General features: G+C 41.4%; 1 protein-coding gene and 1 pseudogene across 1 annotated transcript in view; both read left to right on the top strand.

Moving 5' to 3' along the window:
- Positions 1-12,750, top strand: part of LOC140515939 (uncharacterized) — a 35,364-nt gene that overhangs the window by 10,429 nt on the left and 12,185 nt on the right. The window contains exons 2-6 of the mRNA XM_072626812.1: positions 541-754; positions 867-963; positions 2,477-2,607; positions 5,813-5,867; positions 6,084-6,158. Of these exons, the coding sequence (XP_072482913.1) occupies positions 541-754; positions 867-963; positions 2,477-2,607; positions 5,813-5,867; positions 6,084-6,158 (572 nt within the window). The remainder of the gene's footprint in view (positions 1-540; positions 755-866; positions 964-2,476; positions 2,608-5,812; positions 5,868-6,083; positions 6,159-12,750) is intronic.
- LOC140515299 (uncharacterized) lies at positions 11,170-12,073 on the top strand (annotated as a pseudogene).

Here is a 12,750-nt window from a genome sequence, read left to right as displayed (position 1 = left end):
GCAAAGGAACAAGGTCCTGCCTCAGTCAAAGAGACTCCTGCAATCTCCTTCTGACCAGTTGTTTAACCTACTTACCATCTGTGAACTGAGAGTTTCTGAAGAATCACTCCCTGATCTTCCTTGATCTGGAGGCCTTCACGCTGGTATCTTTCCAGGAGAGAAACAAATTGACCCCTTGACCTGCCCCGCCTCCAGTTTTTCCCTGGGTCATGGCCCTGAGAGCTCCCCATTTCAGAAGGGTAGAAGTGACCTTGTCATCTCGAGTTAGTAAAAAAAAATCTGTGTTTTTAGAGTCACATTCCTAAATCCCAGAGTCTCTGAGGGGCTTGATAAGGAGGTCGAACTTTCCCTTTTATTTCCATCTAACAAGTACCCTGATGCCCCTCTAATGCAATAGGCAGCTGGCCTGGGGAAAAGCAGAGCGCCTACGTGAATGGGGAGACAAGGGAGGCCAGGGGGATCCAGGTCTCTCCTAGTGCCTGCCTGTCCACCACTCCCACGCAGCTGGTTTGGCCCTTCTGTCTATCCATCTGTCCTCAGGAGAAGGAGGTGTAAAAGGAGGAGGAGCTGCTAAGAAAGCAGAAGATGGAGGAGGACAAGCGCCCACACCCAAAGGACAAGCACCCGTACCCGGAGGAGGAAAAGTGCCCATACCCAGAAGAGGAAAAGTGCCCGTGCCCAGAGGAGGTCTCTCGTACCTGGAGGAGGTCATGCTCCCACAGGTCAAACGTCCATGCCTGGAGGAAGTGAAGAGGTGAGTGTGTGCTCCCTGGCCTAGCCCATGGGGAGGCCTTGAGGAGGTCCCAGGGGAGGATGGAGGGGTTCTCCAAGCTCAGAGATTGGGCTATTCCATCTTATGCCCCCAGGAATCTGGAAGTGCGCCTACGGAAAGTCCAGCAGGCCCGGGAACGGGAAGCACAGCTGGAGGTAGAGAAGAAACATTCTGAGCAGGACCCAGCTAAGGTAGAGGAGGAGAAGGTCACTGGCTGCTTTGGGTACTGGGCCTCGGGGGAGGTGCTGACTGTGTAGGACTTGACTGGGAGGAGGTCTGTCCGTACAGGACCTGAGCAGCTGGCTCGGGGGGGATCTGGCAGGCAAAGGTTGGGCGACTGGCTAAGAAGAAGTCTGGGAAGAAAGCAATCACAAAGCTGGAGGAGTTGGAGGCTGGGAGGTGGAAGAGGTTCCATCCAGCAGATAAGGGGGGGGTCAGGCATTGGACTGGGACATCCCAGGAAGAAAGCCCCAGTGGGTGGGGAGGGATAGAGGCCCAGGGAAGCAGGAGCAGAGTTGTCCATCCTCAGTTCTTTAATCCCCAGAGGAAAAAGGATCTTCCATGTGGGGCAGGTAGCTGCAGGGCCCAACATTCTGGGCCTCTAGTCAGGAGGACTCAAATTCAGATCTGCCTCAGCACTTAGTAGTTGTGTGACCCTGGGCAAGTCACTTAATTGCTGCGTGCCTCAGTTGCTTTTTCCATAAAATTCCGTTTGCCTCCCAGAACTGTTGGTAAAGAATAGATGATCTGACCGAAGCCAAGCACCCTAGAAAGGCCATAGTCATTGTCATTCTTTCTTGGCACAGGGCTGTAGTAGCAACCACCCTAGCACACAGGGTGGGCTGCTGGCCACCCTGGTTCTTTGATCTGCTTTTCTAAAGGAATGACAACTTTAAAGGGATCAACAATCATACTTTAATTAGAGATAAGTTGAAAGAAGTAAGTATAGAAAACACAAGTGGAGCAATTAGTACAAAGACCAACAGACAAGGCTCCAACTGTCTGAGCAAAGTAACACAACTACCTTCATACAACATCAGATGGGACAGCACCAACCTCTGAGTAGTCGAGAGGCTCTTAATAAACGGCTACCCAAAGTCCCGTCCAGGGAATCAAAAGGTCCTCATGAGCGAGCCCCGAAGGCCATTTGCCAACCTCCCATAACATATAACAAAGACCCGGCCCCTGATTGGCTCAGTGCCTGAAGGCTTGAAACCTATGTGACTCAGCACAGCTGGCAATCATCGGGGTTCAAAGGAGATCAGTCCCTCAGATATTCACAATTTAGCCTGAGCCTGGGAAACTGAACTCCAAACAGAAAACTACAAAAATCCTACTTTGCTTATGCTCAAAAGGGTCCAGCCCCACAAACGGGAGGGGACTGAGAGACAAGACTCCTGACAGTTCTCCACCCTTCACTCCTTGGGTAACAAACAGGAGAAGGGGGCTTCTTTCTGGGATGAGTGCTTTCCCTCCCTCGCCTGTTCTTTTCTGGGAGGCTAAGCCCAATTGTTCTTTAGCCCAGAATGTTCATTCCATAATCAAACGTGGGCACTTTGAAAATCTGGACTTAAGGATGCCTCGTACAATTCTTGACTTAGAGCTTGAAGGGGCCTGGAGTTCACTTTGCTCTGCCCACTTCACCTTGACCCTGGCCTGCCCCACCTGGCCTACCTGACTGGGCTCCCTCTTTCCCAACTCCAGGAGAAGGAAGAGGGAAGGTACCAGGAGCAGCTACAAAACGAGAAGGAAGAACAGGAGCAGGAACAGCAGGGGGACGAGGCCCCGGGTATCTGGGAGCAGCAGCCAGTCCTTGAGTGGTTTCAGGCCGAGTGGTGAGGGCCACCCCGCTGTCCATGCCTTACCTGCCTCTGTGTGTGTGTGTGTGTGTGTGTGTGTGTGTGTGTGTGTGTGTGTGTGAGAGAGAGAGAGAGAGAGAGAGAGAGAGAGAGAGAGAGAGAGACAGAGACAGAGACAGAGACAGAGAGACAGAGAGACAGAGAGAGACAGAGACAGAGAGAGAGAGGGAGAGAGAGAGAAAGGGAGAGAGAGAGGGAGAGAGAGAGAGAGAGAGAGAGAGAGAGAGAGAGAGAGAGAGACTGTGTGTGAGAGAGATTGTGAATGTGTGACTGTGAGGGTATGTGTGAGAGAGAGGGGCTGTAAGATTTTGAATGTGTGTAAGCAGGATTGGGTGTGTACATGACGGAGAGAGACTGAGTGTGAACGAGATCACAGCAGACCTCCGGGGGCTTTGCCAAACTTTGTTTGGGCAGAGGGTCTTGATGGGGATGTTCCAGACTACAGTGAGATCTAGGCTGTGTCTTAGCAGCATCATTTACTCTCAGTATGGCCTTAAGCCCATCCTTTCCATCCTCCAGGACTCAGTATCTTTTCCTGCAAACGGGGTGAAAATTTGGCTCGGTCTTGAAGTTCATGGGGTCATGGTGGTCCCTGTTCCATAGTTGCCCACTATCTTTGGGGGATATCGAGGTCGTGATCATGTTGCTGGCAGGGTGGGGTCTTGGATACGATGGATTTTCAGTTCAGGGAGCAGTTGGTGTCGCAGAGTATCCGCACAATTTCCCAAACAGACACTGTTGTGCTGCATTCTTCCTTCACCATTCTGGGCCCCGTTCACCATCTTCCCTCAGACAGGCCATCTCTCTTTCGTTCTTAGACCACCAGTAAGAGCCTTGGTCTCTCACACTCAGCCTAGATCAGATGCTAAGTCAAGGCCTTTTTTTCTTCATTTGTATATGTACCCATCAGGGTGACTATTTACCTCTATGGGATAATCAGGGCAGGAAGTATTCTTTGCCTACTTTGTTTTCCAGTGTAGGAAGCTAGGCTGAATCTTCTTTAGTATTTTAAGACCTCACAATTATTTTGAGAGGTGTACATTTGCAGGTATTATCCCCATCTTGCAGAAAAGGAAATTGAGGCTTAGGCTTGTTAAGAGACTTGATTATCAGACAGGTATTAATTTTTGGAGGAAGGATTCAAGTCCAAGGAAATGTTTATTTTTATTTATGTATTTTAAAAGTAAGTTTCATTAATGTCTTTGACAGACATATTCCCTTTCCTACCCATTGAATTGAAAGGAAAGATGAGCTGCACCAACCTCATTCGGGTAGCATTGTGGGAACTACAGGGATCAGTATGACTGTTTACTCCATAGTCTTTCCCTAAGACTTTTCAGCTGACACTGTCTGTAATCGTACCTGGTGTCTTGGATCTCCTGTCAGTACCAAGTCATCGGAGTCTTCCCGGGTCTTCCTGAATGTATCATTGGTCATTTCTTGCTGCATGAGAATATTCTATCACATTCACAGATCACATTTTGATCAGCCCATCCCCAGTCTGCTTGTTCCTTCTTTGGTAGAGATACTTCCACCGTGTCCGTGTGGTTCCAACCTCTCCTCCTTGTAGCTGTGGCCTCTCGTTGTGGCTGAGAGCCCTTTCTGTCGCCTCAGGCAGCACAGCAGGACCTGGGAAGCTAAAGAATTTAAAAAGCCCAACGCGCTACAGAAATCGCTAAATCTTTTCCAATTTTTCCATGTTTGATGTTCTAGTTGCAGTCTTAGATGCTTTCAGGATGATGCATTTACTTTGGTTCTCCAGCCACATCCCATACATACTTGTTTTCCTGCTGTTTTCTGAGATACCCCTTCTTCTAATTAACCTTCCACCCTGGTTCTGCATGAGACTTTACACATCACTTTGTATTTTTACCTGGCATCTTTCCACTTGCAGAGGAGATCAAGTGTGGACTCTTGGGTTCCTTTTACAGCAAGACTTTTGGTAGAAAAATGCTGATCTTGTCCACTTTGCACTTTTTCCAAGCTACTGGTTTGTTTAAGTGAGAATTGCTTCAGTATTGTGCCATCTCTTCTAACTATAATTTTTCTTAGTTGGCATTATTCTTGACCTTTACTGGAACAAGTGACTCTGACTGTAGCCAGATGGCAGAGGCATCTCCAGGTCTGTCACACATGTCAATCAATAACCGCTTGTTTTCTTGACTTTCTATGTTTCTCTTGACTCCTGTGTTTGCATTTCAAAGTTGCTGTTAAGTTCTGGGCTTTTCATTAAGAATATTTGAACGTCTTCTATTCTATTAAAGGTTCATTTTCTTCCCTCTGTGGGATTATTATACTAATTTTTAACCCATTCTCTTGACTGATTCTTTGGCTCATTAAGGAGACCCTGTAGCATTCTATAGCTACAAGCATTTTAACATTTGAACTGTTAGGAGTCAGAGGTCAAGGTGGGCAGGTATAAGGAAAAAGGAGGGATGGGATCAAGACAAGTTATGTGCTCTTGCTTCATACATACTTATTTAATATGCTTTATCTTTAACATGTGCTCCCATCTACATTGGGTGGGGCAGTTTCGAAACTAAGTTCCCTGTTCTGATGAAATTTCTGGTCCAGATATGAAATTGTATCATTATACTTACATGTAAATTTATGCATCTCTTGTATTAATCATTTCATTTGGTTTCAAAACTCTTTACGCCTGGTCTGATTTGATCTCTGAACTATCTCTATGAAGTCTTCCAAATGCATCAGTTGCGAGCCTAAGCCATGGTACCTATTCTGAGAACTATATATGGAGGGATGTTCTGGTGGGAAGCAGTGATGGTTCCCAGCTCCTTCATTAATGTCTCAAATTGGAATAACTGGTGAAATGCATGTGGTTCTGGAGAGAGAAAGGAGGGTTTAGGCACTTATATTCCACCTTTTCTCTGGCAGAAGAATGTTTGGGAATGTCCTTGCAAAAGATAGAAAAGAAAATACATTGAGCATTTATTAAGTCACTACTATGTACAAGATATTTGGTATAGGGGTAACCAGACAGAGGCAAACCAGGCCCTGCCCTCTAGGCCTGTGTCTTGGTTGCAACAGCAAGAAGAGAGTGCTGTGTTAAGCCCTGGGGAGAGTGGCAGATGGTGCTGCGGGGTGAGATTCGGGTCAAAGTCAGCCCTCTGCCCCCCCCTTCTTGCTGGTGACTTGACGAGGTTGGGCTCTTGGTTTTCAGGGAACAACAAGAGAAGGCGAGATTACTGAGGAAACAACAGGAGAAGAAGGAGAAGGTGAGGCACTGAATGGGACCTGGGGTGACTTTGGTCTCCTCATCTGTGGAGTGATGGGTCTTAGGTTGTGTGTACAGCTGTGTCCCTTCTCCCCATGGCCCTTTCTAAGGCTACTTCCCCTGGTCTCTCGGGCTTTTTCTGGGAAAGGGGCAAGAGGTGGAGGGCAGCATCTTGGGTGGGCTTCCAGAGCTCATACATGCACTTTGTTGGCCCCAGGAGGAGTGTCAGCACCATGAGCAGGAGAAAAAGAAGCTGCAGGAGGAGGTAATGGGCACTGCAGCTGCTACCTGGGTCAGTAACATGTTCTTGTGTGTGTGCAAGCATGCGTGTGAGTGTGTGTTGATTTAAAAATTGGTTTATTTATTTTTAGTTTTCAACATTCAGTTCCATAAGATTTTGAGTTTCAAATATTCTCCCCAACTCTCCCCTCCCCCCGCCCGAAAACGACATCCAATTTGATATAGGCTCTACATATACATTCATAATAAACCTATTTTCAGTATTAGTCATGTTGAAAAGAAGAAATAGAACCGAAGACAGAAACCATGAGAAGGAAGAAACAAAACAAAGCAAAACAAAAGGAAAGCAAATAATATGCTTTCAACTCCATTCAGACTCCCAAGTTCTTTCTCTAGATGTGGATAGCATTTCATAATGTTCTTTTTCTCCTCTTTAGTCATAAATTTCTCCATTCTCCATAAATCTGACAGGTAAACTATTCCTTTCTGTCCCAATTTGCTTATTGTGTCAGCCTCTATTTCAAAATCATGTATCTGTTTTGATTTTATTTTGGCATATAGTGTACGATGTTAGTCTATGGCTATTTTCGTTATGCTATTTTCCAGTCTTTCCAGAATATTTTGTCAAATAATGAGTTCTTATCTCAGAAGCTGGGGTCTTTCGGTTTATAAAGTAGTAAATTTCTATGGTCATTGACTACTGTGTCTTGTGTATCTTAACCTATTCCACTGATCCACCTTTTTCACCTATGTGAATCTAACCTATTCTGCTGGCCATTTATTAGCCAGTAAGAAGTAATTTTGATGACTGCTGTTTTATAATACAATTTAAGATCTGGTATGGCTAGGAGACCTTCTCTTGCATTTAGTTTGATTAATTCCTTTGACATTCTAGGCCTTTAGTTCTTTCAAATGACTTTTAATATTATTTTTTTAAGCTCTATAACCATTTTTTGTGGTTTGATTGGAATGGCATTGAATAAGTAAATTAATTTAGGCAGAATTGTAATTTTTATTATATTAGTTCAACCTTCCCATGAGCAACTGATGTTTTTCCAATTATTTAGATCTGACTGTTTGTGTGAAATGTATTTTTTGATTTTATTTATACAGTTCTTGGTTTTGTTTTGGGAAGTAGACTCACAAATATTGTACAATGTCCACATCAACTTTAATTGAAATTTCTCTTTCTCTTGCTATTGGGTTTTGTTAGTAATATATAGAAATGCTGATAGTTTATATGGGTTTATTTTATGTCCATTAACTTTATTGAAGTTGCTTATAATTTCAAATAGTATTTTTTACTTGATTCTCTAGTATTTTGTAAGTATATCATCATATCATGTGCAAAAAGTGATATCTTAGTTTCTTCTTTCTCTATTCTAATTCCTTCAATTTTTTTCTTCTCTTATTGCTAAAGCTAGTGCCATATTGAATAATCATGATGATAATGGACATCGTTGTTTCATTTCTGATCTTACTGGAAGTACTTCTAGCTTATCCCCATTACATATAATGCTTGCTGATGGTTTTAGATAGATGCTACTTTTGATTTTAAGGAAGACTCCATTTATTCCTATTCTCTGAAGTTTTTTTTTAATAGGAATGGGTGTTGCCTTTTGTCAAAAGCTTTTTTCAGCATCTATTGAGATATTCATATGGTTTCTGTTAGGTTTGCTCTTGATATGGTCAATTATGTTGATAATTTACCTAATATGGAAGCAGCCCTGCATGCCTGGTATAAATCCAACGTGGTCACAGTGTGTTATTCTCTTGATAGGTTGCAGTAATCTTTTGGCTAATGTTTTATTTAAATTTTTTTCATCTATATTCACTAGGGAAATTCGCCTATAATTTTCTTTCTCTGTTTTGGCCCTTCTCGGTTTAGGTATCAGCATGATTTTTGTGTCAAAAAAGAATTTGGTAGGACTTCTTCACCTATTTTTCCCAAATAGTCCATATAGTATTGGAATTAATAGTTCTTTAAATGTTTGATAGAATTCACTTGTAAATCCGTCTGGCTCTGTATTTTTTCATAAGGAGTTAATTAGTGACTTATTCAGTTTCTTTTTCTGAAATGGGGTGATTGAAGCATTTTATTTCCTCTTCTGTAAATTTGGGCAATTTATATTTTTTGTAAATATTCATCCATTTCACTACTACTGTTAAATTTATGGGCATACAGTTAGGCAAAGTAATTTCTAATTATTGTTTTAATTTCCTCTTCATTGGAGGTGAGTTCACGCTTCTCATTTTTTTCTGTATTTAAATTTATTTATTTAAGTTTTCAACATTCATTTCCACAAAATTTTGAGTTCCAAATTTTCTCTCCAAATTACCCCTATCACCAATGAACTCTCCCTTCTAACATCCTTCCCTTCCTTTATCCTCATCTTCTCTTTTGTCCTGTAGGGCAAGATAACTTTCTATATCCCATTACCTGTATTTCTTATTTCCTAGTTGCAAGAAAAATACTCAACAGTTGTTCCTAAAACTTTGAATTCCAACTTCTCCCCATCCCTCCCTCCCCACCCATTCCCTTTGGGAAGGCAGGCAATTCAATATAGGCCATACCTGTGTAGTTTTGCAAATGACTTCCACAATAGTCATGTTGTGTAAGACTAACTATATTTTCCTCCATCCTATTCTACCCCCCCATTTCTTCTATTCTCTCTTTTGATCCTATCCTTCCCCAAGAGTGCTGACTTCTAATTGCTTCCTCCTCCCACTGCCCTCCCTTCCATCATGACCCCTACTCTGCTTATCCCCTTCTCCCCCACTTTCCTGTATTGTAAGATAGGTTTTTATACCAAAATGAGTGTGCATTTTATTCTTTTCTTTGGTCTAATGTGAGGAGAGTAAGCTTCATGTTTTTTCTCTCACCTCCCCCCTTTTTCCCTCCACTGAAAAGTCTTTTATTTGCCTCTTTTATGAGAGATAATTTGCTCCATTCCATTTCTCCCCTTCTCTTCCCAATATATTTCTCTCTCACCCCTTAATTTCATTTTTTAAAGATATGATCCCATCTTATTCAATTTACCCTGTGCTCTCTGTCTTTCTGTCTCTCTGTCTCTGTCTCTGTCTCTCTCTGTCTCTCTGTCTCTCTGTCTCTCTCTGTCTCTGTCTCTGTCTCTGTCTCTCTGTCTCTCTCTGTCTCTGTCTCTGTCTCTGTCTCTCTCTGTCTCTGTCTCTCTCTGTCTCTGTCTCTCTCTCTCTCTCTCTCTCTCTCTCTCTCTCTCTCTCTCTCTCTCTCTCTGTGTGTGTGTGTGTGTGTATGTGTGTGTGTGTGTGTGGAATCCCACCAACTACCCAGATACTGAAAAGTTTCACGAGTTAAAAATGTTGTCTTTCCATGTAGGAATGTAAATAGTTCAACTTTAGTAAGTCTCTTATGATTTCTCTTTACTGTTTACCTTTTCATGCTTCTCTTGATTCTTGTGTTTGAAAGCCAAATTTTCTTTTCAGCTCTGGTCTTTTCATCAAGAATGCTTGAAAGTCTTTTGTTTCATTGAAAGATCATTTTTCCCCTGAAGTATTATACTCACTTTCTTTGGGTAGGTGATTCTTGGTTTTAGTCTTAGTTCCTTTGACTTCTGGAATATAATATTCCACGCCTTTCGATCCCTTAATGTAGAAGCTGCTAGATCTTGTGTTATCCTGATTGTATTTCCACAATACTTGAATTGTTTCTTTCTAGCTGCTTGCAATATTTTCTCCTTGACCTGGGAACTCTGGAATTTGGCCATAATGTTCTTAGGACTTTCTCTTTTTGGATCTCTTTCAGGCGGTGATCTGTGGATTCCTTGAATACTTATTTTGCCCTCTGGTTCTAGAATCTCAGGGCAGTTTTCCTTGATAATTTCATGAAAGATGATGTCTAGGCTCTTCTTTTTGATCATGGCTTTCAGGTAGTCTCATAATTTTTATATTGTCTCTCCTGGATCTATTTTCCAGGTCAGTTGTTTTTCCAATGTGATATTTCACATTATTTTCCATTTTTTCATTCTTTTGGTTCTGTTTTGTGATTTCTTGGTTTCTCATAAAGTCATTAGCCTCCATCTGTTCCACTCTAATTTTTAAGGAACTATTTTCGTCAGTGAACTTTTGAACTTCCTTTTCCATTTGGCTAATTCTGCTGTTCGAGAGCCTTGCCATGCGGCCAAGGCTGGGCTGGGCTCTGCTCCGCTTCTGGTGCAACAGACGTTTCCCGTGGGCCTTTCAGGAAATCTCCTCCACTCTGTTGTTCTCCACTTCTCCTGCTCCAAAATTTGTTTAATTCCTCTGACACGTATTTTATGGGCTGTCTATTTTTTTTTATTTTATATTTATTTTAAAATTGAGTTTGCTCCCAGAGTGAATGGGACACTGTCTCCAGCTTCAGGTTTTTCTTGCTACTCTTCTCAGGCTAAATCTGTAGTTCTATAAGTTTTTAGTACTTCCAAGCTAGCATGGCGGAAGGAGCAGTGTGGTTGTTGCTGTCCTGCCCTGTGCTCTTGTTTTTACTTTTCATGCGTTTCATTTTTGATAATGGTAATTTGGTTTTGTTCTCTCTCTTTTTTTAAAATCACATTGACAAAAGTTTTATCAATTTTATTGGTTTATTTCATAACACCATCTCAGTTTTATTTATTAGTTCAATAGTTTTCTTAATTTCAATTTTATTAATGTCTCCTTTGGTTTTCAGTATTTCTAATATGGTATTTGAGTGGGGATTTTCAGTTTTTCTTTTTGTTGCTATTTCAGTTGCATACCCAATTCATTGATCTCCTCTTTCTCTATTTTATTCATGTAAACATTAAGAGGCATAAAACTTCTCTTAAGAACTGTTCAATTTAACCCAAAGATAACCAGGCTCAAAAGGAAAACTTCAAATGAAAATCTCACCAAAGTAGAAGGAGAATTCTGAGGCAGCACAGTTACATGAGAGCCCTGCTAGAAAACACAGTATGCAGTTAAATGATACACACACACACACACACACACACACGCAAACAACAAAAGTCATATTAATATGGACTCCAAGAACATGAACACTCTTGCATAGAAGAAATCAGTGATTGATGATGATCTCCAAGGTGAAAGCAATCCAAATAACACTCAAATCTGTTCAGATAATTCTATTTATTACGTTTTTCCTGAAACAGAAAAAGCCTCCAGATGTGAAGACCAAGGAATATAATGTTGCCTTTGAAGAGTGCTTTAGCTGCATACCAGAAATCTTGGGTCCATGCACTACATCTGAAATACTGTCATTGTCAAATCATCACAGAATACATCCACAAAGATGCTATATTGCTGTCCTAAAGGAGCACCTAAAGGTGTGAGAAATGAGTCAGCGGGTAGAGAGAGACTAAAAACTAGGGAAGAATGAACAGTGTTGAAAGCATAAACATGCAGTGGAGAAAGGATGTGATGGGATCAAGGAATGAGAAAACAAATTGCTCTGTCAGCACTGGTGAGAAAAACGAGGTATTTCTGGGAAGCTCTCCATCAACAAAGACAGGCAGGCTAGCGGCTCCATGTCTTGTATCAGAAATATGCTGTATTGTAAAAACAGAAATTGGATGCACAGAGATGCTAGGTAATGCACTTAAAGGAATGTGTAAAGTATGGTCAAAAAACAAGTGGATAAGGAGAAATTAAAAATTAAGGTGATGGAGGACACAACGAAAGGGACAAGCAACCAATGGAGAGAGGAAGTGATGGAATCAAAGGCACAAATAGAGAGGATAGTCACTGGCAAGGTTTCATGCATTTCATATGGAACATACTGTATTGTTAAAAAAAAATCCCATCTGTGAAGATGTCATGTTGCCCTTCCAAAAGAGTGTCTAATGATATCATACTGAAAAATGAGTATTCTGCCTCAGCTTTTCATTGCTATTCAAGATTAGCATATGAAGAGAAGCCTGAATTTGTCTGACTGAAATGAGTGGCAGTGATCCTGGTCCAGATTCTCAACGAGAAGTACCTTTTCTGTTGTGCAGATATCTTTCTTTTCAGATTCAGATTTTTTTAAAAAAGTTTTGCTCTTTTCCTTTTGGTCGCTTAAATAAGCTTCTTTTTGGCATGCTGTCACAGCATGTCATTTGCTTTGAAAAGTAAAACTGAATTTATGTGTAGCTGAAATTGCAAGGTAAGATCACTGTGCACCAAAGCAAAAGTTGTTTACTTATGGAGTCAGCATTAGGTATTTATGGAAAGTTCTTTGTTTTTGGTGTTTGCTTAATAAATATATGAAGTGATTTGTCAAAAAAAATTGTATTCACTGCATCCCATAAGATTTGGTAGTTTGTCTCATTAGTGTCATTCCCTTGAATGAAGTCATTAATTGTTTCTATGATTTGTTGTTTGACTCATTCATTCTTTAGGATTAAATTATTTAGTTTCCGGTAAATTTTTAGTCTTTCTTTTCATGGTCCTTCCTTTTATACATATACTTTTTATTGCATCATGATCTGAAAAAGGATTTATTGACTATTTCTGTCTTTCAGCATTGGATTGTGACGTATTTATGTCCTAGTATGTGGTTAGTTGTTGTGTATGTGCCACGTACCACTCAGAAAAATGTATATTCCTTTCTATTTTCATTCCGTGTTCTCCTGAGTTCTATTATATCTACCTTTTCCAGAATTGTATTCACC

The sequence above is a fragment of the Notamacropus eugenii genome, chromosome X (genome assembly GCF_028372415.1).
Source record: "Notamacropus eugenii isolate mMacEug1 chromosome X, mMacEug1.pri_v2, whole genome shotgun sequence".
NCBI classification, from domain to species: Eukaryota; Metazoa; Chordata; class Mammalia; order Diprotodontia; family Macropodidae; genus Notamacropus; species Notamacropus eugenii.
The sequence above is the reverse complement of the archived record's forward strand: the minus strand, read 5'-3'. Positions and strand labels throughout refer to the sequence as shown.